The sequence below is a fragment of the Delphinus delphis genome, chromosome 4 (assembly GCF_949987515.2).
Source record: "Delphinus delphis chromosome 4, mDelDel1.2, whole genome shotgun sequence".
NCBI classification, from domain to species: Eukaryota; Metazoa; Chordata; class Mammalia; order Artiodactyla; family Delphinidae; genus Delphinus; species Delphinus delphis.
The window spans coordinates 4192209-4217319 of NC_082686.1; the positions used below are offsets into that span (position 1 = coordinate 4192209).

General features: G+C 48.8%; 1 protein-coding gene across 1 annotated transcript; it reads right to left on the bottom strand.

Annotated features, from left to right (window-relative positions):
• Positions 1 to 1683: 1683 nt before the first annotated feature.
• Positions 1684 to 22723, bottom strand: LOC132423939 (interferon-induced GTP-binding protein Mx1-like). The gene is given in 13 exon segments (XM_060009785.1): positions 1684 to 1905; positions 4253 to 4394; positions 4804 to 4926; positions 5273 to 5351; positions 8127 to 8339; positions 10332 to 10468; positions 11117 to 11271; positions 12019 to 12082; positions 12084 to 12157; positions 13370 to 13571; positions 17917 to 18042; positions 19074 to 19151; positions 22652 to 22723. Coding segments are annotated over 11 exon segments (1353 nt in total). The 5' UTR covers positions 18022 to 18042; positions 19074 to 19151; positions 22652 to 22723; the 3' UTR covers positions 1684 to 1846.
• Between the last annotated feature and the right edge of the window lie 2388 nt (positions 22724 to 25111).

Genomic DNA, 25111 nt, shown 5'->3' on the forward strand with positions numbered 1-25111 from the left:
CCTGGAGTGAGGGACCACGAGTGGGCATCACTGCTATTCTAGCACATTCTGCACACGTTGATGGACCTTCAGGCCGATGCTGTACAGCAGGCAGCAGACCCTGGAGTTGCAGGTTCTGATCCGGGTGCCGCCCCTCATGGGTGGAGATGGGAGATGTGAGAAGGAGAATGGCGGGGGCAGTTCAACCCTTTGCCTGAGCCTCTCCGCCCTCTGAGTGAAGGAATCACACAGAGTGAACTCCAGGGCTGTCTCTCCCTGAGTCCTGAGCAGGTGAGAGGAGAGACAGTGCACTTCTCCCCTATCGATGGCTGGTCGGAACAGGCCTGAGGGATTCCTGGACGTCTGTTCTTTCGGGGTAACAGGAAAGTGATTATGAGTACCTTGTGAGTCCCCAGCGGGCTTGCTCCCTGGGGAAATTCCCGTTCTCTGGAGCACGTACTATCAGCTTTCTTCCTCTACTCAGTCTAGGAATCGCCAGGAAAACCGTAGCGACAGCAAAGAAGAACCCTTGGCAACACGAACACCTCTGATTCTGGTCCCTTGTTGGTATTGGAGCAGTTACTCAGTCCAGCCACGAGGGGGCGCCAGCCTCCAAGTGTCCAGAGCATCCCCTCTCGTACATGAATTCGCATATTGTCCCAAAGCAATGAGGATCACGGAGTCCTGAGTGTCAGAAGGGCCCTGGGATGGGGGTGCGGGTACGGTGGGGGCTGGGTGGGAGGGGACAGTGTAGCTAGTTCACCCCCCTCCCCCCAACAACAAGCGGTTGTCCCACTGGGCCTGGAGTGGACAGCTCGTGAGATAGCCACTCCCCTCCTGGCGGGCTGTCTGCGTGCGCCCCCAGCCCTGCCCAGTCCAAGGACACTCAGGACCGTGCTGTGCTCCTTCTGGCCAATTCACGGTTAACGGTCCACCTTCTCTGCCCCCCAGACCTGCATTGGCCTGTAAAACCCCACTGGCTGGGCAGTGACTTCTCTGGACGTGGGCTTTTTACCTGTCAGCCTCATGCCAGGTGGCCAGCGGTTAAGCAGACTGGACACTTGATCAGCACACGTTATACACAACGAATGCCGATTGCTTCACATTCTGTCCCATTTCTTTCACTGGATTCCCCATTTCCCTTCAGCCTCTCATCAATAACCGACCACACTCCTCTGTTCAACTGTTCGCTGTGACCTGATCCAGCACCGAGGGAAGCGGTAGTGCCCACCGACTGCTCCAAGCGTTCCCGGCTGCTGTCACTGTCAGACTTCTCCCCCCCAGATAAAGAAGGTGTCAGAGAAATGTCTGGTCGAAACGAGTTTATTACAAATCAAAGAAATAGGCTTCTGTGTGCATTCACACACGTGGCACTAATGCCCCTAAAATGTCGGGTGTGAAAGGCCACTACAGAAACCGGAATGACCCTCTTAGGATGCTGTGTGGGCATCGGTAACTGATGAAGTGATGCAGAGAGCACAGGGCAGCCGTGGACCATCTGTGTAAATCACTTTATGCCCGAAGCCAGCGTGCCCATCACAGCTTCTTACTAGGTCGTCATCCACTAACAGCAGGGATGACGGCTACAGTCTGACTGCTAACCACTGGCGCAACTGTGAAATGATCAGCTAATGACTCGAGGCTGGCAGGGAAAGATGTCGGTCGCCGGCTCCCTGGAGACCCCGGGGCGGGGCGGAGGGCGGGTTCAGCCGGGGAACTTGGCGAGCCGAGCCCGGGTCAGCCGCTGCAGCGGCTCCCTCGGGAGCTTCCTCCTGTCGCTGGTGTCGCTGCGCTCCTTCAGCAGCCTGTCGTACTTGTCCTTGTTCGCAGCAGCTGCAGCATCCCCTTCCGCAGCTGGCCGAACGTCTTAAGCATGAAGAACTGGATGATCGAGGGGGTGTGGCTGGAGATGCGGGTGCTGACCTCCTGGCAAGAAGGGAGGGGCAGTTCACAGGAGGGTGAGGGGCTGCGGCCCCCAGGAGACCCTGACGTCACCGAGGAGCCCCCGGCACGGACGAGACCTGGCGGGTGCAAAAGCTCCCCACCTGGGTTTCAAAGGCACCCTCGTCCTCTGTGCTCCAGGAGGCACCGCGTCGGGGGCCAACCCCAAGCCTGGGCTCCCACCAGCCTCTCCTGATCACTAAATGCTTACTTCTGATGCAAGAGGGTAAAATGTGCTCTAAAAAGGTTAATGGGCAGACTAAGTACAAAAACTCTGCCCCGAAGATTTTATAACCTTTTTTTTTTTTTAAATCAAAGCTAAAATTATTTAGCAGAAAAGGAGCTGGGCTATCAAAAACCACAGAAGGGAGCTCTCTGAGTTCTGGGCACGTTGAAAGTTCGTTTCGACCTTCCTTTCTCCCTCTCTGTAACTCAGCAGGACCCAGTGGGGTCCTGGGACAATATCCCCTCCTCACCCCACCCATGTCCTCTGCTTTCCTTTTGTCTCTAAAAAAAGAAAATGTATCCAAAGAATAAATTTAATCTGAGAAATGAAAAAAGGCAGCAACAAAGGAAAATAGTCAAGCCAAACAAAATAATAACAGTTTAGCCGTTAAACAAAGTCAAGGACCTTTAGTCCCTCCTCAGGGGCTACAGACAGTATTTTGCGCCATGTCCTCTGAGCTGCTTTACAGAGACTAAAACCCCCACCACATAAAAGAAGTTAATCATATGCTGCCCACAATCACGTAGCCCCCAGATCAGTTGGAACCAGAGGGTTGAGGATGTTGACCCTTGGTGACCTCACCACCAACCAATCAGAGGAATGTCCACGAGCTCATCACGTACCTCTTTAGCATGTTAACCCTTCCTCTTTTCCCTACAGAATCTCCAAACAAAACCTGGAAAATGGGGAATTGGTTCTTTGGGCCATGAGTCCACCTTCTCCCCAGGATTGCCGGCTTCCTGAGTAAAGCTGTCTCTCATTTTACCCAATACTTGTCTCTCAGTACTGGACTCTTGAGCCATGAGAAGCAGAACCTGAGTTGGGTAATGTCACCACACCCCACCTGCTAGTGCAAAGTTTCTCTTTCCTGAGATAAGTTGATCTCTCAACAAGCTGATATATACTGGTACTGTAGCAAGTTCTGCAACCTCTCCGTGCTTCACTTCCCTTCTTTATAGTATGAGCACCTGGCCTCATGGGAGGGCTGAAAAGATTACATGAGCCAAAAACAGAGGTTTATAAAGGTGCCAGGAGTGGAGCAAGCACTCAGGGTATGTGCGTGGAGGGAATCAGTGAGCTGGAGCTGGAACACATGCTCCGTGCCCCAGGATGAGGGCAGGCGAGGGATGGGACCGCCAGTGTTACCAATGCAGGGCGGGAGAGAAGGGACAGGCAGATGAAGGCATTCCAGGGGGATGCTGGGGCCAAGAAACCGACGTCTGATGTTGGAGAATGGACACCAGCTGAAAGGAAGGGCTGGTCTGTCTGACCGGCAAAACCACACACCCAAACAGCTTTTGAGAGTCTGGTATGAACACGGCTGCAAAAGTCATTTTCCCGTTGTCCTGGAGATCATCCAAATCATCCCTGGTTTTGGTGAAGTAGGAGATGGGTAATGTTCAGCCTGTGACCCGCGTGTAACAGAAGCAGGGGCGGCCAGGCAGAGCCACATAGCGGGAGGGGAGCAGCACGGGTCAGACAGGGAAGGAGAGGGAAAGCCTTTCCTGCCGGGGAGCTATCTGGTGAGCACAGTAGCCCAGTGAGCAGGGCTGGTGCAGAGTTCTTCCTGACCAAGTGGGTGTGGGGGAGCTGAGGTGGTGGGCCACACAGAAGGGCCACGTTGGCATGAGACCATCTCTTGGGAGCTGAGAGGAAATTTCTGAGTAGTGAAAATCAGCTCCCCTGGACCTCTCTGTTGTATTTTCTTTTCATCACCGCAACTATAAGATCCATTACGAGACACGTCAGGCTTCAAGGCCTTGGTGGGTTAACCAAGATCAAACTGGGTTATTTCAGGGGCAGCACCATTGGGAACAAAAAGAGTGTGACACACATGATATGTCGACTTGCTCACTGTTGAGGGAGGGCTGATTCTTCTAAGAGTCGTGACTGATATGGGCCAGTGAATCTGTATTTTCTCTCTAGGTGTCCTCTGAAATCAGTACTAGATGCCTGCTGGCCAGAGCTCAGGGATCTGAAACAGCACATGTGGCTTTCACGCCACTAACTCCTTACTCTGGACGTCCTTCACCAACTGCATCACCCAGCCCCCCGGCCCTGGACTCAGCTTGACTTGCAGGGTTTCCCATGGTGCCTTGGACTCACCTTTCCGGAAACTGTTTGCAACCACAATACTCCATCTGTAGAACTCGGTTCGCATTTTGTTAAACAGCCGAGAGTCACGCTCTCCCACGAATTCTTCCCCTTCTATTATATTAGTGATCTCTTTATTAAATGCATCAATTTTCTGCCAAGAAGAAAAACGTTGAGTATCAGCGGAGATATTCCAAATACAAGCAAAGTAGTTTGGCGGTCGCATGCGTGCAGAGGGTGGGCGAGCCCTTCTCTGCTGCCTTACAGGCCCGGGTGCGAGGACAGGAGAGAAGAGGCTTTGGCAGCAGACAACCCCAAACTCCCCTCACTGCCCGGGGGTCTCGGGTGAGCGCGCTTGAGGAAGAGCCGATGCTGTGAATGGGATGGCCTGCCACTCCCTGCCCACCATCCTCCAACCCCAGCCCCTTTCTGGTGCTAAGTGGCCAGAAGGAGTCCGGATCAGCTTTAGGGGAGTGAAGAGAGACGTGCACAAGGCCCACGCACGATCCCTTTGTAGACAGTGACGTGCGACTCTCCGGCTTGGTGCCCCTGGCAACACTCACATCTATCAGAGAGAACATCTTCCCACTTGCATCTTCCGGAATATCTGAGCCATACTTCTGTAGCTCCTCTGTTATTCTCTGGTGACTCTCCTTTATCTGATTTTCTAACAGGGGCAGAGATTTCTGAGGAAAATAGAAAACAATGGAAAGCCATAAATATGAAGAGGGAATGAGTCAAGTTTGGCGATGACGGGAAAGGAAGAGTTAGTCCAGTGCTCATAAGATGCCACTTTGTAATCAGGCCAAGTGGATAGTTTATGAGCATCCCACTCAACGTGTGGTCCTCTGACAGGCAACATCCACACCACCTGGGAGAATCCCGGGCCACATCCAGACCCCCTGAATCTGAGCCGGCATCTTCACGAGATGCACAGGAGATCCACGTGTGCTGACGTTTGTTAGCCGACACGGTTAAGCTTTGTGTCTGCAGGATTCTATTCAGAGATTGGACAGCTTTGCAAGTACTTACACAGATGTGCGTGATGAGTTCAGTGGTCAGTCTTTCAGCCAGGCACAGGACCGTGGCCCTTCCTTCCTCCAGAAGATCCCTGTGAGAGAAGACAACGTACGTGTCCATCTGGGTCTAGCCAGAAAATGCAAGTCGGCTCTGCTGCTAGGGAAAGCCAAGGCAAATCCAGTTACTTCCCACTGGCTGGGATGTCCTGCATCTGGTCCCCAAGAAATGTTCAGAATTGGATCGCATAGAATTGACTGAATTTCAGTAACGTTAGGTATTTCAAAAATGGTATAGAATGATCGCTACCAGCTGATATATTGTGTCTCATGACATCTGACTATAGAAATGGTCTTTATAAAAATATACAGTCACCTCTAGATACGTTTTCATAACGTGCACATACCCTTCTATATACGTGATGCACGTCAGTATCGAGCCTCGTGAAAATATACTGACACAGGTTTACGGATGAACCCTGAACTGGGGGACCCACCCTTCCCCAAGAGGAGAACTTAAACCATGGGCTGGTTGGAGGAAGGAAGCCAAGCCCTTCTCTCACTCTCTCCAAATATGTGTTTGCAGGGTGAGTTATTACATGATATTCTATATTTTAAGGGACTTTTTAGGATGAAGGGCGGCCAGGAAGCATGAGTCCACACACCTCTTTGCAAGAGTACACTCGTACCTAAGTTTCAGTGTCCACACCTGTCAATTTTTAAAATTGTAAAATATACACAACATAAAATTCACCATTTCGGTCGTTTGTAAGCCCACATTCATTGTTATTAAGTACAATTACGTTGCTGTGCGTCCATCACCACCATCCACCTCCAGAACTATCCCATCTTCCCCAAATGAGACTCTGTCCGCATTAAACGTCTCCCCCTCCCCCTCCCCCCAGGCCCTGTCTCTATGAATGTGACTCTTCTAGGGGCCTCGTACAAGTGGAATCATACAGTGCTTGTCTTTTTCTGACTGGCTTATTTCACTGAGCATAACGTCCTCAAGGTTCATCCGTGTTACAACATGTGCTAGAATTTCCCTCCTTTCTGAGGCCGAATGCTGTTCCACTGTATGGACGGACCACATTCTGTTTATCCCATTCATCTATCAATGGACACTCGGGTTGCTTCCATGCTTTAGCTAGTGTGAATAATGCTGCTATGAACACAGGTGTACAAGTGTCTCCTCTGAATTTTATGTCTCTGCAGGCTTCCGGGAGCATCAAATGTGATAACGTTTACGAAGGACATGGGTCTCCACCTACATACACATGTGTGCACACAAGGGATCTCAGTGACTGTGTCACTTTTTTCTCCACATCTTATAAGCTCCTTTTCATTGGCATCTCATTGCACAGCAGTCTAATGGTTGCCAACGCTGTGATCTCTTATTCTGGTTCATTTATATAAATCCCATGATTTTCAACATTTAGATTCCAAATTTTCACCATTAAAAACAAATCTGTGGGCTTCCCTGGTGGTGCAGTGGTTGAGAGTCTGCCTGCCGATGCAGGGGACGTGGGTTCGTGTCCTGGTCCGGGAGGATCCCACGTGCCGCGGAGCGGCTGGGCCCACGAGCCGTGGCCGCTGAGCCTGCGCGTCTGGAGCCTGTGCTCTGCAACGGGAGAGGCCACGGCAGTGAGAGGCCCGCGTACCGCAAAAAACAAATCTGTAAAAAAAAATATTGTACAATATTGCTTATATGTGGAATCTAGAAAAATGGTACAGATGAACTTATTTGCAAAGCAGAAATAGAGACACAGATGTAGAGAACAAACTTATGGATACCAAGGGGGAAGGGGGGGTTGGGATGAACTGGGAGATTGGGATTGACATATACACATTACTATGTATAAAATAGATAATGAATGAAGACCTACTGTATAGCACAGGGAACTCTACTCAATACTCTGTAATGACCTATATGGGAAAAGAATCTAAAAAAGAGTGGATATATGTATACCTGATTCACTTTGTTGTACACCTGAAACTAACACAACATTGTAAAGCAACTATACTCTAATAAAAATGTAAACAAAAACCAAACCTGTGCTGAATAGCCTTTAGCCAACATTAGTGGGTACATCTCTGATTACTTTCCTGGGTGGAATTCCTAGAAATGGAACTCAACCTCGGACACGCACCTATGCAGACCGGTTCGCATGTGACCTCAGCACACATTCCCAGCAGCAGAGGTGAAGGTCCACGCCCCTCCTTTCCCACCAACTCTACATCTTCTCATTGTTTCAAATCTCACCAATTTATCAGTCTTTTCCTTTTTAAAAAATGTCATTTTTGGCATTAGGGTTAGAAAGACTTTTATGCTGGGATTATAAATTCTCCGTCTATATTTTCTTCTGGGACGCTTATGGTGCCTTTCTTGTACTTAATTTTAAACTTCAACTGATATTATATTTGGGTATCCCATGTTAAGTAAGGTCACAATTTAATTTTTTCCCAAATATTAAACAATTATCTCAATGCCACTGATGGATGATCCAACAGACATAGCCCAGGGATTTGAATTGCCACATTCATCATAGACCAAATATATGTATCTGAGTCTTATTTCTGGGTTTTCTACTTTGTTTCTATCCTGTTTCACTTACGTTTATATTCCGGTTCCAGAACCATACTATTTCAGTTATTGCAAAAACCTCTGCCTTCTTTTGACGTTTTAAATTTATTCTTTGCAGTACTTTGTGAATTCCTCCTTTTTTCTTCCAGGCAAATTCCGTGGTCATTGTCAAGGAACAAACACACATGGATACTCTCAAAATCTGATCTCAGACAGCATCCATTTTCCCCCGTGAGGACGGAGGTCCTTAATTTTGGTTCACACTCGGAAAACACCACCCGCCCACCTGAAATGGGCGTGGTTCCCAAAGAAGTCCTGCTCCTTCTGCAGGGCCTTGGTCAGGCTCAGCTGGTGCTGGATGTCCTGCTGCCCCCGGCACTTGACGATCATGTAGCCCTTCTTCAGGTGGAAGACGAGGTTTCTCACCACGTCCACTACCTTGTCTTCGGTGCTTTTGTCCACCAGATCGGGCTTCGTCAAGATTCCTGCGACCCAGAGACTTTGGTTAGAGAATGCTCACAGCTTCGCAGAGCGAAAAGTAAGGACAGCTCCTGCCCCTGGGAAGGCAGGTCCCCTGGCCCCTGGTTTCCTCCCACCCTGCTTGAGGGCACACAATAGGGCTTGCAGAGCGAAGGTGTGAGGCTCAGCCCCTGAGTTCTCCCCAAGCTCACATCACCCAGATCTCGGCTCTCACACCAAAGAGTCAGTAGAATGTAATGGCCCTTTTGTGTTCTTTCTGTCCAGTGGAGGAGTTCACTCTCAAACTTTCCTGTGCATCTGAACCACCTTAACGTAGGTCTTAAAAGGCAGAATCTCAGGGCTTCCCTGGTGGCACAGTGGTTGAGAGTCTGCCTGCCGATGCAGGGGACACGGGTTCGTGCCCCAGTCTGGGAGGATCCTGCGTGCTGTGGAGCGGCTGGGCCCGTGAGCCATGGCCACTGAGCCTGCACATCTGGAGCCTGTTGCTCCGCAATGGGAGAGGCCACAGCAGTGAGAGGCCCGCGTACCGCAAAAAAAAAAAAAGCAGAATCTCAGGCTCCATCCCAGAGATTCTGATTCAGGAGGTTTGGTGGGATCGAGGGACTTGCATTTCTAAAACTTCTGCAATTATTTCTGGTGCAGGTGGGGCCTGGCTCACACTTGGAGGAACACTGGTCCAGCCAGGACCAGTTACATCGCTTGCGGGGCCCATTACAAAATGGAAACGCAGAGCCTCTTGTTCAGACGTTGAGTATTGCAAGATGGCAGCATCAGAGCATCACACCAGGTGTGGACCCTTCCAGGTGCGGGGCCCTGTGGGACTGTCCAGCGAAGCCAGCCCAGGACTAACCCTGAGGTTTACCGTGTCCACTGGTAGCTGCTGCCCTGGCCCAGAGATTCCCATCCCAGGCACGACAGGCAGCAGGACAAGCAAAGAATGAGCACCTGCAGTTAAGGATGGCGGAGCAGAAGGTGGAAGGGACTGGGTCCTGACAGCGTCACTGAACAGCGGTCCCGAGGGAAGCAGCCTGTGCCCAGAGTTCTTGTTAGGCGTGAAAATAAATCGCCATTTGTTTCAGCCACTGTACTCGGGTTCTCTGCTATTTACAGCCAAACGCATTTTTAAAACATAAAATTTACCATTTTAGCCATTTTTAGGTGCACTCTGCACTCCCACGTTGTTGGGCAACCTTGATCACTAACCAGCTCCAAAACCTTTTACTCCTCCCAAGCTGAGACTCTGTCACCACTGAACACCCACTCTTCTTTCCCCCTTTCCCCCCGTTTGACATCCTGTCTCTATGAACTTGACCACTATAGATCCCTCATATAAGTGGGATCACACAGTATTTGTCCTTCTGCCCTGGCTTATGTCATTAAGCATAATGTCTTTAAGATTCATCCACATTGTAGCAGGTGTCCGAATATCCTTCCTTTTTTTTTTTTTTCTTTTTTTTTTTGCGGTACGCGGGCCTCTCACTGTTGTGGCCTCTCCCGTTGCGGAGCACAGGCTCCAGACACGCAGGCTCAGCGGCCATGGCTCATGGGCGCAGCCGCTCCGTGGCATGTGGGATCCTCCCAGACCGGGGCACGAACCCGTGTCCCCTGCATCGGCAGGCGGACTCTCAACCACTGCGCCACCAGGGAAGCCCTATCCTTCCTTTTTAAGGTTGAATACTATCCCATTGTATTGATACAACATATTTTGCGTATCCATTCATCTGTCTGGGACGCATGGGTTATTCTACCTCAAATGCACTGTCAACTGACATAACTGCTTTCTGATTTTGCCTCACCTCCTGAACCCACCATGCCTCTTATAAGCAGGTAGACAAGGATTACAAGCCAACGCATGGCCAACAAAAGTCAAATGTGGCCCATTTCATCTGGCCTCAATGTGTTCTCAAAAGGTTCTCATCTTGTGTGTGTGCCAGGAAGCACCCATTGGATTCAAGGGATGCTTTTCCACTATCAAGCCACCTACTATTTTTAGATTCTTCCATCTTCTTACCTATGGTCCCGTCCTTGGAGGTCCACCTCCTGAGCCATGCGCAGTGCCTCCACGGTGGCGATGTCCACATTAGCGGGGACTACCACCAAGTTGATGGTCTCCTGCTTAAGGATGTACTTCCTGATGAGAGACTTGATCTGTAAGAAAATGAGAGGGTATGAGAGATGAGACAGGTCCTGACCTTGTACTTGCTTCAGACCCTCCAGGTCCCAGAGGTATTTCTCCAAAGAAGCAACTATGGAGAAACGAGCCCACAACACAAGCCTGGGGGCGCTTCCCAAGGCAGAGGAACTAAGTTCTCTGTAGTTCAAACAGGGAAAACTGTGAGGTCTTAACTCTTTAACTATATCCTAAGACCTCAAATCTGACAGTCACAATGAAAAACAAGATGCCAAAAGAATTGCTTGACTATTCCCTAAATCTTTAATCCACAGAGTGAGATTCACTGATCTAGGAATATCATTAGACTTGCTTCTAATGCTCTCTTATGCTCCCCACATAAAACCCCTTCCTAATACGTGCTGGTTTAGATATGGCACAAAATGTAACTATGACCCAAATGAGTCGCCACATAAAACACAAATAAAATGCATTTCCAACTTTGCCTGTTTGCCTTTTTCCACAGAAGCTTCCACCCAACTTGGTGGAGTAGATTTCGACCATCACACTCTCCAAATTCCCCACCTCCTAACACCCACTCTTCAAGCTCCGTCCTGGACTCACTGATGCTCTAATGCAGCCCCACCCCCACAAGGCCCGGGCCAGGATGGAACCTGACGTTTCACCTGATATTCAATGTCGGCTGGCTGATTGCCCACAGCGATCCTGGTGATGCCGGGAAGGTCTGTCAGGGTCAGATCCGGGACATGAGGGGAGGTGACTTCCAGACTAATCAGCTCATGACTGATTCCCGTGCCTTCCCCAGCAATGGCAACCTGGGCTAGAGAAGAGGAAGGAAAAAAACAGAATAGAGCTTAGGATGGAATATCACATTACAGCGAATCCTCTGAAAGCAACTTCTACCCACTGTGATTCACGGATGAGGCATGCAGTGAGTCCCCTACATAGGAATGAGTTCCATTCTGAAAGTGCGTTCATAAGTCCAAGCGTTAAGTTTCCCTTTTCAGATGTCTCACATCGATGATGTAATCTCTGTGGTCTGCATTTACCGAGCCCTGCCATAAATTAGCCTAAACCAGGGTTATGCAAGGACATGCACCCCACTCTTGGAGAAAAAGGACCCCCATTTCTGAATAGGGTTCAGTGATGCCCCAGTCAGCATTTTGGAATGCCTTTTTACCAGGTTAATAGGTGAAGGGGTTCCCTGGTCCCATACCCGTATACCTCTTCCATCAGATCTGTGGGATGGGGAAGCCCTTGAATAAGGGGCCGATACTCCATATTTGGAGACAAGCTTCAAAATTCACACTACGCTCAGGTACGTACTTACATACTAAACAATAAACTACTGAGGTCAGATTCTGTCCAAAGCACTGGTCTTAATGAGAGTAAAAGAAGAGAAAATACAAGAAAGCTGGGGGCCGGATGTAGGGAAGGGAGGGTTCCCAAGGGACCAGGACGGGCCCAGAAAGGGGAGAGTGGGAATGGTGACAGGCAGACCCCACCCACTTCACCTGGTTGACCAGACAGCCAAATAGGCAATGACAAACAAACACGGGACACTTACCTTCACTGATTTCCTTTTCCACCTGCGAAGCATCTGAAATCTCAGTCTCTTTGTCCCGGACACTTGACTTTGCCTTTCCACTCGTCTTCATTCACAAGTGTTTTCAGTTTCAGCACCAGAGGACATCTTGTAACAATATCTAGGAGGTCATTATCCATCAGTTCTATACGCTGCTCTTAACAGTCCTATATGGTGGTCTTAGACCAGTGGTTCTCAAATTTCTATACAATCATCTGGGGAGACTGTTAAAACTGCAGACTTTCTGGTCTCACCCTCTGACACTCCGACACATTCTATCTGGGGTGACTCACGAATGTGCATCTTGACTGTGTGTCTCAGGAGGTGTTTGGCTTGAAAGCCACTTCTTTAGACCCCCTGCTTCACTCCAGTGTTTTCCATCAGCCCAGGTGGCAAACTACAGTGGGGAGCCCCAAACTTCTGCAAATGTCTTCCATCGTCCCCCAAGTGCACACACCCCACTCCTATCAGGAAGGGGGACTGCCCCCGCCAGGCCCCCTCACCACAGTCCCCTTACTGTAAACTTCTTCCAAATCCCACCCGCCTTCACATCTGACCCGTATTTCAAGACCCAGCTCAGGTGTGCCTTCTTCCCTGGAGCCCTCACTGATCCTCGGCCTGGTGGCTCAAAAAGCACCACTTGGCAGAGCACCAATCTTCACCTCCCAGATAGAGGGTCACCCCTTGGGAAGGGGCTCAGGAAGGACACCCACGTGCCCAGTGTTCAGGGCTGAGGACCCACATGCATTTACTCAGACCTTCCGCAAGTGCAGGTTATGGACCATCCACACTAAACGTGTGATGAGAGGATGTTATGAATTCGGTCTCCTCCCCCCGCCACCCGGTCAGACTCATATGTTGAAGCCCCTAATGCCCAACGTGACTATACTTGGAGATAGGGTCTATCTTTAAAGAGGTAATGAACATTAAATGAGGTCATAAGAGTGGGGCCCTAAACAACATGTCTGGCATCCTTCTAAAAAGAGGAAGAGATCCTAGACGTGGGTGCACATAGAGAAAAGGCCACGTGAGAACACAAGGAGAAGAGGGTCATGTGTTAGCCGAGGACACAGGCCTCAGGAGAAACCAACCCTGCTGACACCTTGATCTCGGGCTTCCAGACTCCAGAACTGCGAGAAGTAAATTTCTATTGTTTAAGCCCCTAGTCTGAGGTCCTCTGTTACTTCAGCCTGAGCTGATTAACATACAGGGCAAGTGCTTAGGCAGCTGTCCAGGGCCTGTGGGAGCTGCCCTCCCGGGGGCCTTCCCAGAGACCTCCCCTTAAACCACTGGTCCCCGGGATGCCTTGTGGCTTGCAGGAGGCTGGCCCGGCAGAGCTTATTGCTGCCTCTGGGAAGAGCGAACCCCGACAGAGCCTCCAGCACAGAGCTCTTGCCTGAGCTCTGGTCCCCAGTGACAGCGATGGTGGGCAGGGCCAGGCCCTGCTCCACGCCCAGGGCCTGCAGGGAGTCGATGAGGTCAATGCAGGGCCGCACCTTCTCCTCATACTGGTTGTACAGGTTGTTCTCAGACCCCTGGAAGAGGTAGAGTGGGAGACCTCTATCATAGCCTGCAGGTCACATGCCATCAAAGATGGACAACTTCAATCAACCTAATATATACAGGTGATTGGAGTTCTCAAAAGAGAGTGGGGGCAAAACAGAAATAAATACTTGAAGAAATAATAGCTAAATTTTTCCCAAGCTTGGTGAAAACTATTAGCCCAAAGATCCAAAAAGCTCGATGAATCCTGAGCAAAGGAAACATAAAGTAAACTACATCAAGGCACATGATAGTCAAATTGCTCAAAACCAGTGATAATGACAAAATGTTTAAAGCAGCCGGAAAATAACATGTGATAAGTACAGAAGAACAAAGTTGAGATTTACAGCACATTTCTCACTAGAAGCTATACAAGTGAGTAGACAGTGGAGCAACCTTTTTAAAGTGCTGAGAAAAACCATCAACCCAGAATTCTCTACCCAGCAAACATATCTTTTAAAATAATGAAAGTGAATAAGGACTTTTTCGGATGTACAAAAGTGAATGAATTCATCACCAGCAAACCTGCACTACAGGAAATGTTTAGGATGTCCTTCAAGCCAAAGGAAGATTATATTGAATGGACTTCTTAATCTACACCCAGGAATTTACACCAGAAATGGTGACCACTATGCTTTTTTATTACTTAATTATCTTTAAAAGACATTTGACTATTTGAACAGAAATAACAATGTATTGTGGGGTTTAAAATATTGATAAAATTAAAAATAATGATAAAATAGCATGAAGGCTGGGAGGGGAGAAATGGACACATTCTATCGTAAGGTTCTTATACATGAAGTAGTATATTAGCACTTGAAGGTAAACTTGATAAGTTAAGGACACATAATATATTCCCTAAAACAGTTTCATTTAATAAGCCAACGGAGGAGATAAAACAGAATCATAAAAAAACTTGATTAATTCAAAAGAAGGCAGGAAAAGAGGAAAGAGGAGATGAAAAACAAGGCAAATAGAAAACAAATAGCAAAATGATCTTTCCAAGCCCGATTACATTAACAATCACAGAAAATCTAAATAGTCTAAATACTCCTAAAACAGTCAAATGACTTTGAAAAAGAAGAGCAGGGTTGGAGGGCTAACATTCCCTGATTTCCATAATTACTATAAAGCTGTAGTAACCAAAACAATGGGATGCTGATGCAAAAATGGAGAAAGAGAATGGAACAGAATGCATAGTCTAGAAATAAACCAATACATTTGTGAACAACTGTTTTTTGACCAAAGTACAAGGGGAATGCAGTGGAAAAAAGGTAGCCTTTTCCTTCAACAAATGGTACTGGGATAACTAAACATCTATATGCAAAAAAAATGACCTTGAATCTATGTTTAACACCATGTACAAAAATTAACTCACAGTGGAACACAGACCCAAATGCAAACTCTAAAACTATAGAACTTCTAGAAGAAAACACAGGAGAAAATCTTTGTGACTATGGATTAGGCAAGGATTTCTTAGATATGGCCCCAAGAGTACAAAATCCATAAAAGAACCAACACATAGATTGGACGTCATCAAAATTTAAAACATCTAATCTTTAAAAGAGACTGTTAAGAGAATGGAAAGACAAGGCACAATGTTTGCAAAGCTTATATCTGACAAAGGACTTGTACCCAGAATATATATATAAAGAACGCCCAAACCTCAACAACAAGAAAACCAACAACCCCAGTGGCGAAGAAAATAAGAAAAAATCACTTTACCTTTTACCTTTTTCTAATTCCTATTTTTGTGCATGCTTTATAATATAATTAAATTTTACTGGAATAGTTGTTTTATAGCATCGTGAGAAGGTGTTCATAGTTTGGACCCGATGAGCCTTTGTGGTCGGGCTGTCCTGTGCCTTGTAGGAGGTGTAGCAGCATCCCTGGCCTCTATTCACTCGTCACTTTGAGTTGTGACAACCAAAATGTCTTCAGAGATTGCCAGGTGTTCCAAAGGGTAAAACTGCCCCCAGATGAGAACCACTGCCTTACAGAATGCCTGAGCACAACATTTCATACATGGGAAATGCTGACAAAATTCAGCAGAGAAGGGGGTACACACACTGACGGGGATGCCCTTGGCCAAACTTTAACGGGGCTCCTTTGAGCCCCCTTCTCCTCTCGGCCTCTCCTTCACCTACTGAGTCCAGACTTATCAAAGAATCGTGCTAAGCCAGTTCATCCAGAATCTCCTCAGCTTTGACAGCCAGTCAGTTCCTTCCTCACCTCCCTTGATCCTAACCTAGTTCCTCTAGGTAATTCTTCCTCCTGTCCTCCACCCTGCCCGCTGGCTATAAATCCCCACTTGTCCTTGTATCCACATTGAGCGCAATCTCTCTCCCCTATTGCAATAGTCTTGAATAAAATCTTCCTTGCCCTTTTTAAACAAGCGTCCTGAGCAATTTTTCTCTATAACAACACTTCAGAAAGGTTCGGAGCACAATTCCCCACAGAAAGACTCGTGGTGGCTGTGCACACACCTGGCTGTACCTTTACACCCATCAGTGACCTCAGTCTTAGCCCTCCTTATGGGTTCTTTCTGTTTTCGTTTCTTTATACCACCCATTCATGAGAGTTTATAAAACATGAATACTAATTAGTCAAAATGCATGTACCAACCACCTGGGTTAAGAAAACACATAGTCCCTGTACTTAAGACACTCAATCTACCCCTCCCCAGGCACCTTCCTCCTAAAACCACTTCAGCCCCAGAAAGTTCTTCCGTTCTCAGGTTGGTGATAACGATGTCCTTGCCTCTTCATTACAGTCTTACCGCCCGTGCATCTTTCCCTAAACAATACGTGGCTTATGGTTGCCTGTTGTGGATGTTTATATAAATGGGATCATACAGTATATTTCTTCTGTGACTTGATTCTAGGGTTCACCATTGTTTATCTATTTTTAGTTTTGTTTTTTTTGGCCACGCCGTTCGGCTTGCAGGATCTCAGTTCCACACCAGGGTTGAACCCGGGCCACGGCAGTGTAAGTGCCAAGCCCTAACCACTGGACCACCAGGGGACTCCCGCACCATTGTTTTCTAGACTCAGCCATCTTGATACCTGGAACTCTAGCTCGTTCCTTTTCACTGCTATATGGAATCCTACTGCACGAGCACACCACAATCTATGTATGCACTCCACTACTCGTGGGCACTTGTGCTGTTTCTGGTTTTGCTTAGAAAGAATGCTATATGAACGTGGAAAAATGCTTCTCAAACTTCAGCACAAAGAAGCATCCCTTGGAGGGTCTGTTAGAACACAGATGGTAGGCACTGTCCCTGAAATTTCTAGTTCACTAGGTCTGGGGGAAGGATATGTGAGTGTGATCACTTCCACGTCAAACTTCCCAGGGGATGTTGATGCTGCTTCTCTGGGGACCACACTCTAAGAACCAAGGTCTACACCTAGAAGTGGAATTGCTGGGTCATAAGACACCTCCTATTCAACCTGGCCAAAAAAGGCGACGCTACATCCGAACACATGGGTCTGAGCACTAGGAGTCCCTCCTGCCCTCTACCCTGCCAGTTACAGCCAGGAGAGAGACGACAGTTATATTAGGGTGGTGGAAAGATGGGTGGACCTTCTTATTTTTCTATGTCCTCCAATGTAGTTTGTAATATTGTTTAAAACATTGTTAAACATTGATTATGAAAATGGAGCCAACTGGGAAGACGCGGAAGATCCATTGTGCTGAAACATGTGACAGCAATAAACAGAGCTCTTCCTAAGTGCCCGGCCTCTACCTCTTCTCAACAGTCACACAAGGTAAATACTATCATTATTCCGACTTTACAGATGGAAAATCGGGCTTCTAGAGGGAAGAATAACCACCCAAGATCACACAGCTGCCAGTGTCAGCACCGGAATCAAATTCAGGTTGAGCTGATTCCAGAAGCCAAGTCTGGTTCCCACCAAAAATATGTCTCGATTCTAGGAGAAAAGACACCACATGGCTTCACCGTGAGGTGGTGTCACAGTGACACCTCAGAGGTTTGAACTCGAGACTGAACCATGATGTGTGCATGTGATAACACAGGGCTCCTCGGGCCCAGTGCCTGGGGCCAATTCCTACACTAGCCCATCAGCATCTTGCCTGGTTTTTCAGACCAAAATTGCACCCCAACCAGCATCAGCTAAGGCAAAACACTGTCTGCATTTGGCTGCAAGAAGGGCCCAAACAGAATGAGTAGAGTCTTTGTATCCACGTCCTGCCCTCAGAGAGATGTGGAAGCGGGCACCTCCGGGCAGCAACGGCATCACTGTATCAGTGGGCAGCCCGCAAGTGGACACAGCTCAGGTCCACACGGAGAGTGGTTTTCAGGTATCAACTTACCGTTTCCTCATTTTTCTCCACCAGATCATCATTTCCATTTAGTAACAGATGACTGGATGCAGAAGGTGAATCGGGTTCTTTGATTTTCAAGTCAGAATGAACCATCTTCTTCCTTTATCAGGTCAGCTTAAAACCAAGTAGGTCAGGATTAACACAATTCAGAAGCTGAGTACATTCGATCATGGAACCAAACCCACCATAAGACACACTGGGACACAGTGGGAGCTCAGAAAGAAATGACAGGACAATTCCAAGGAACCAAGTGTCAAATGAGGACAGATGTTCCCAACCAGCTTAGTGGTCTTCAAGGATATGCTTCCGGATCTCCAAAGATTTTTTTAAAACTCTGTATTTCCCATAATGATTGTAGGTTGAACATCAAAATTTTTTTTCACCATACATTTAAATAGTGGCAAAGGATGAAATTTCTGATGTATCTTTAAGTTTACATTTAAAAGTAAAATTATTATAAAATTCTTTCCAGTGTAGATGAGGGATTCTAAATATTATGATAATTTAACACCAAACCTGTGTTTTATAAAATATGAACTCCAGGGTTTCCCGGGTGGCGCAATGGTTGAGAATCTGCCTGCCAATGCAGCAGACACGGGTTCGAGCCCTGGTCTGGGAAGATCCCACATGCCGCGGAGCAACTGGGCCCATGAGCCACAACTACTGAGCCTGCGCATCTGGAGCCTGTGCTCCGCAATAGGAGAGGCCGTGACGGTGAGAGGCCCGCGCACCGCGATGAAGAGTGGCCCCTGCTCGCTGCAACCAGAGAAAGCCCTCGCACAGAAACGAAGACTCAACGCAGCAAAAAAAAAAAAAAAAAAAAAAAATGAACTACAAGTCTTTTACTCTGTTCCTTTTGATCCCCGACTTCAGATTTTTGTTCCATTTCCTCCACCTAAATGGATCTTAAAGTCATTCATTTTATTTTTGAAAGCATTTAATTGGCCACCTTATCATACTATCATCATATCTGCACCCAGAAAATACATATGCATATATCTGAAATTCATTAAAATCTTTTTCTGGGACCATAAGTCTCTAAATATTAAAATTTACACATCTAATAATCTTAGATAAAAGTAAATGAAAATATTTCTCCTATGACTTGAAATAAATGTTATAAAAAATATAAAGCACTTACTTACCTCCAATATACCTTCCTTTTACTTGACAATGTAACGTTGACCCGTCGGCAGAAATTCGGAGCTGTTCTCCGACACCTCCTTGAAATCAGGCAAAACATACAAATTAGACCAAAACCCGGGCGAATAAATGATAGCGCTCACCAAGTTTCTTCCCCATTGCTGAGAATGGTGCAAATGAAGGGGGGAGGGATGTGCTTTGAAAGAGATTCACAGTTCCCTACGTCCTTTTTGTAAACCTTAAATATTTAAACTCTAAGGTAGATGGATAAGGCACAGAGCCTTGCTGTCGATGTACGGCCTGAATCAACACTTTTTTTTTTTTTTTGTGATGCTCTTGCTTCTTCTCAAGGGACCCTACCCCAAGGCCTATATGATTTTGGGTCCATACTGGTGCAGTTGAAAGGGCAAGTTTGCTAAAAAAAAAGTGTACTGGGGGGAGAGGGATGCATTCTGTTCATTGTATAGTGAGAGAAAAGCAATTTTGAAAGGTGATCAATTTTAAAGAGTCCTTATGGAATCTGGCAATCTGGAAATTTATTCCCTAACCACCACCCACCCCCATGCCTTTGGAAAGACTTCGTGTGCCCAGGGGGTCCTGGGCTGGAGCTGGGGCCCCATGTTAGAGACTACAACTTCAGTTGACCTTACTGCACCCAGTCAGGTGGCATCATTAGTCCCCAGGGCTACCACCCCACGACCGTGGGTTCTTTGTGAACAAATTCCCTTCCTCTGTTTGTTTCATCAAATGGCATTCCCTGAGGGCTTCCCTGGTGGCGCAGTGGTTGAGAGTCCGCCTGCCGATGCAGGGGACACGGGTTCGTGCCCCGGTCCGGGAAGATCCCACATGCCGCGGAGCGGCTCGGCCCGTGAGCCGTGGCCGCTGAGCCTGCGCGTCCGGAGCCTGTGCTCCGCAACGGGAGAGGCCACAACAGTGAGAGGCCCGCGTACCGCAAAAAAAAAAAAAGACATTCCCTGAAAGCAAAATCTTGTGACTTTTGTCTGTATATCTTAATTATTTGTACCTATCTTGGATCATCTTTGAAAATCAGTTTGGATCTCAGGAGCAAAGCCATCTCAGTAATAAAAACCAGTTTTACTTATTCATCACATTCAGCATCCAGCTGCACTTGTCAAACTGAGCTGAACGCATTCACCCATTCTGGCCATGCTGGAGTCAAGCCGTGTGACCCTTAGCCCTCAGCCCCGAACTGCTCATGAAACATCTAACCCCTACCCTGTGTCTGCAGACAAGATGGCAGGGAGCTTCGAGACGGGCACAGCACTGGAAATCTCCCTCCTTTCCAGCTCCCAGCTCCCCAGTCCTGCACACCCACACTGGTCAGTAGTGGGGTTACTGCACCAGGCTCTTCTCTCACTCCAAAGGTTGGGGAGGGGAGGGATGGGGAGAAACTGCCCAGGTGCTGTGGGTTCTTTCCATTCTGTCTGTCCACTCAGGTTCCCCCTGTCCATGGGGGTGGCTGGCTGGCGGTACCACCCCCTCCCCCTTAAGATCTCCCAGAGTGCGTTTGCCTATGGCTCCCAGACCCAGATGCCATTCCCCAGTGTCACTGGAGAATCCCTGCAGTGGAGGGCGGGGAGGGGATCAAAGGGTTGCCCAGGGGAGCTCTGTCCTTGTGGGAAAGCTTCCTCAGCCCAGTCTGCAGAGAGGAGCAGGGATGTGAGGGAGGATTGGCTCCCCTAAGCCCTAAATAAGGGCCACCTACCAAGCAAATTCAAGAAAACACCGGATTCAGTGTCTGCAAACTGCCCAAATAATTCAGTCCAGTTAACCCTCTCAGGACTTAGATTTGCTTTTTCTCATCAAAGTGTTTTGCCTTCCAGAAACTCACTGATATTTATATTGTTTATGATTGTAATAGGGAAGAACAAATCTGACTCCATATTAGATCTGTTTCTTTTACTTTTAACCTTTATATTCTATTCCTTTTGCTACAAGTTAATCATTAAAGAGATGTCGCCTGTAGCTTAAAGTAAACGTCATGGCCCCCAAGCCTGAATGTAAAATGAAAATACCTTTTCAGCTCACAGGAAACACTCTGACCCAGCCCACCTATGTATGGCTGCAGGAAAGAAGAAATTAGCACACCCCCTCCTCCAGTCAGGCTGAAATCCAGAGATATTTGCAACAATTTAAGGCCTTTCTGCTTTACCTCTTCACCTCCCCGCTCTTTGTTGTACGAAAGAAACTAGCATCCAGACCCCGGGAAGAGGGTTCTCTAGGTCATCGGTCGTCCGTCTTCTCGGACTCCCAGCTTTCCGAATAAAGTCCTTATTCCTTACGCCCAACACCTCATCTCCCAATTTACTGGCCTCTCCCAGGGCGAGCAGAAACGCGCAGACTCAGTAATTTGGTTAAAAGGTTAAAATCTTTGGTTAAAATCTTGTACTTTAGACCTAAGTCTCTCTATCAAATCAAGATGAGCTGAGTATCGGGAGGTGGGCGGAAGAGAAGTGAAGAACCTGGGGAGGGGGCGGGGGGAGGGCACGTCCACAGGCCGGTGGGGAACTTCCTGGCCAGCAGCTCTGTTCTAAAGTAGAAAGATGACATGAACATTTTAGGAGTCTTCTGGGGACTTCACAGCTGAGGGGGAGGTGGGGGGAAGGGTTGACATCACTTGACCTTACTTCCGACAAAAACTTGATTTAAAATTGGACTGAATGATTCCGAGGATCCCACACGCGCAGCTCTGCGGTCACCCGCGGTGGGGTCGGGGCGAGGAGGGCTGCGGCGCAGGTCTCATCAACGCCTGGGTTTCCCGTCAGCCCCCAGGGCTGTCCTACCTACCTCCATCCTGAAGACTAAGTGTGCCGGCTCCACGCCGTCGCACCCGGCTGCACAGGCTACGAGGAAGGCAGACCCTGGGCAACTCTCCATCCCCTGGGTTAAGGGTCCTCCACGCAGGGCACTTCTGCGTATGCCCCATCTCTCGGGCCAGCCCTTGCTTCCTATAGGGCGGCTCCGGCACCCAAAACCTCCCAGCGACCCTCCGCTTCAACCTCCCTCTATTCAGAAGGATTGGTGAAGACCCCTGGTCCATGCGCTTCCAAGGAAACCCCCGGGCAGCTGACTTGTCTGGTTTGCACTCCTTAGCAGGAAATATAAACTGATATATGAAACTTGGTCAGCCGTTTGGGGTGCGCTCGGAGGTCACGCAGCAGTGGATGTGAAATTTTTGCAGTGCACCCCTCTTAACCGGCTCCCTCGGAGACCCTCTTTGACCCCATCCCCTCCACGTGCCCACCTTCTCAGGCAGAAAAGCCGCCAGTTTGGGGGGTGGAGGACTGTTTTTGATGCATCACGCAGGAGCCTCAGCAGCGTGTCGGTAGGAAAGTAGAATCAGCGGTGCTCTCAGCCCAGCCAACGTCGCCATTACTATTACTATCGTCATCATCATATTCATTATCATGTCAATATCACTAATAATCATGATCGTTTTTACTACTACTAGCTTGCGCAATACCCGCAGCCCGGAGCGCTCAACTCCCAGCCAGCCGCCCAAATGCCCCGAGGCCTCTGGCCGGCGGAGGGTGCCCAGACCCAGGAGCGCGACACTTACCGTCCGCGTGCAGTGACCGGCGCCAGGCGCCCGCCGCTCTTCTGCTTTAAGCACCGCGCGCGCCGCCCCTCGCTCCCCGCCCGCCCCTGGCCGCGGGCAAACGAAACCCTCACGTTCCCAGGGCTGCGGGATTAGAAACGAAACGTAATGCGTAGTGCACCAGCGCCTCCGGCGGCCCCTGCGCCCCGCGCCCCCAGCCTCCTCGAGGCCCCCCAGGTGTGTCCCCGCACCAGCAGCATGCCTGGGAGCTTGCGGGAAATGCAGATTCTCGGCGCCCACCCAGACCTGCTGCATCAGAAACTCTCGGGCGCAGGACCCAGCTACCTGAGCTTTATCCGCCCCTTCTGATGGTTCTGGCACGGTTTGACAACCGCTGCTCTGACAGTCCCGAGTCATCCAAAGCTGAACGTAGCTTTGAACTTAGCCGGTGCCTTAAACCTCTGGTCTTCTGAACAGATGCTTGATAACTGGGTGTCTTAAAACCCTGCCGTAGGTTCACTGGGAACATTCCTGCACCAAAACGGATTCTTACGCATTCTAAGCTCATGGCAGCTCCCCACCCCAATTCTTCCTCCCCCCTCAGACCCACGTCATCCTCCTTTCTCAATTCTCCTTATCTTCTTCAAGCCCTCCCTGGAGTTTAGCTCATTTGCTTTCTTCAGGATGGAAGTGGGTGGAAGATGGAGGGGAGGGGTGGCAGGGTCAAGCGGACCAAAAAGTGGCCCTTCCAGTGAGGGCCCTGTGGGGGGCAGTAACCTTTCCCTTTGGAAGGAGCTGGCACCGCACCTCCCTTCCCCTTTGCTCAGCTAACGAGCCCGGACAACAAGCCTCCTCCCTACAAGGACCCCTATGATTAGGAAGAACATCCCTCACGCCACACAAAGACCCAGGACCTGCTGCCTTTCCAAGTGCTGTGGTCAGGTGTCGACTGAAAGAAAAAAAAAACACACACACCTAAAAATTGAGAATCATGTTTTATTGGTGGACTTACTGAGGACTTACCCCAGAAGATGGCCTCTCAGATGGCTCTGAGGGACAGCTCCAAAGAGGTCAGGGAGGAAGCAGGATGTATAGGAGTTTCTGTAACAAAAAGCAGGTAGTTGGAACGTCAAAAGATTACTGTTAATTAAAGAAAAACCAGACATCTCAAGTGAATGACTTCAGCACTTTTCTATGTATGGGAAGATGCAAGAGTCTGGGCTCATAGAAATCACTCCTTTGATAGGCACCTTAACCATCTAGGGCCAGTATCCTCTTTTTCTCCACGCTGAATCCCCTCAGAATGCACAGTCTCCGGTAGCCGCAGTAGCTGATGGCTTGAGGGCTGCAACATCCTTCGTCTACTGATAGAGCAGGGGACGTTCTTCACGCACACAGGGAAAGCTTGGATGGAACCAAACTCAATACGGTGGCACCCAAAAGGAGGGGAGGAGGCCCCACGGAGCAGCTCCCTGGCCTGACGGCTGCCGTGCTCTGCAGGGTCCACTGCTGGGGTCTGGGCAATCCCACCCAGGGTGGTCTGATGGGAGAACACACGCTTCCCCAGTAATTATCCAGGAACACTTGCCTAGCTGCTTCCCTGTCCGGGCCTCGGTTACTTCCTTGTTACAAAGAAGAGTGAAGGCTTAACTCTGAGGAATGATCTTACTTCCTGAAACCACATGAGGCTCTCCCTGTGATTCTGGTTCAGGCATGAATTCAGAAAGAGCCACTAGCAAAAGTGAAAACTGGCTGGGGCCAAAGCCAGCGCCGGGGCCAGGGCTGGGGGCAGGTGAGTGAGTGAGGTGCCTGGGGTGCAGGATTTAAGGAGCTGCTCACTTTCAGTAGGTCAAGTGCATCCTTAATGTTGGTGCCCAGTTGCTTCACACTCCTCCCGCTCTTGCCTCCTGGCCTGCTGCTGCTTCCAATATGCACATTAGATGGCAGTTCCAAGAGCCCCGGGGCGCGTTTGGGGTATAATTGAATAATAACACAGTAGTAGCTCATATGCACCAGGCCATAGTATGTGTTGGGTGCCAGCCTAAGAGACTAGCTCACCTTCACAACCACCCTGTGAGGGAAGTAAGATTGACAGGCCCATTTTACGTATGAGGAGACTGAGGCCAAGGAGTTAGGTTACTGCTAGGCCCCTTGGCTAGGAAGTGGGGGAGCTAAGATTGCAATCTAGGCTTTTATTCCCAAGCCTGTGCTCTGTAGCACCTTCTCTCCATGCTAAAATCGACAAGATGCAGCTCCTGTTCTCAGGAAGCTCACAGCCTTTCACCTGAATTGCTGATGATTCTTTCCCTACTAAAGAGACATTGATGACTCTATATTCTAACAGATGAGTGTCAAACTCTTAGCCCTTGAGAATTGTCCTCCAGGCTCAGCACCCCACTTCTGCTGGCCTATCTGTCCCCCTGGGCTCCTGGAGACATTCTCCTCCCTTGCTAAGTCCCAGCGGCATGCTCCCTGTCTCTG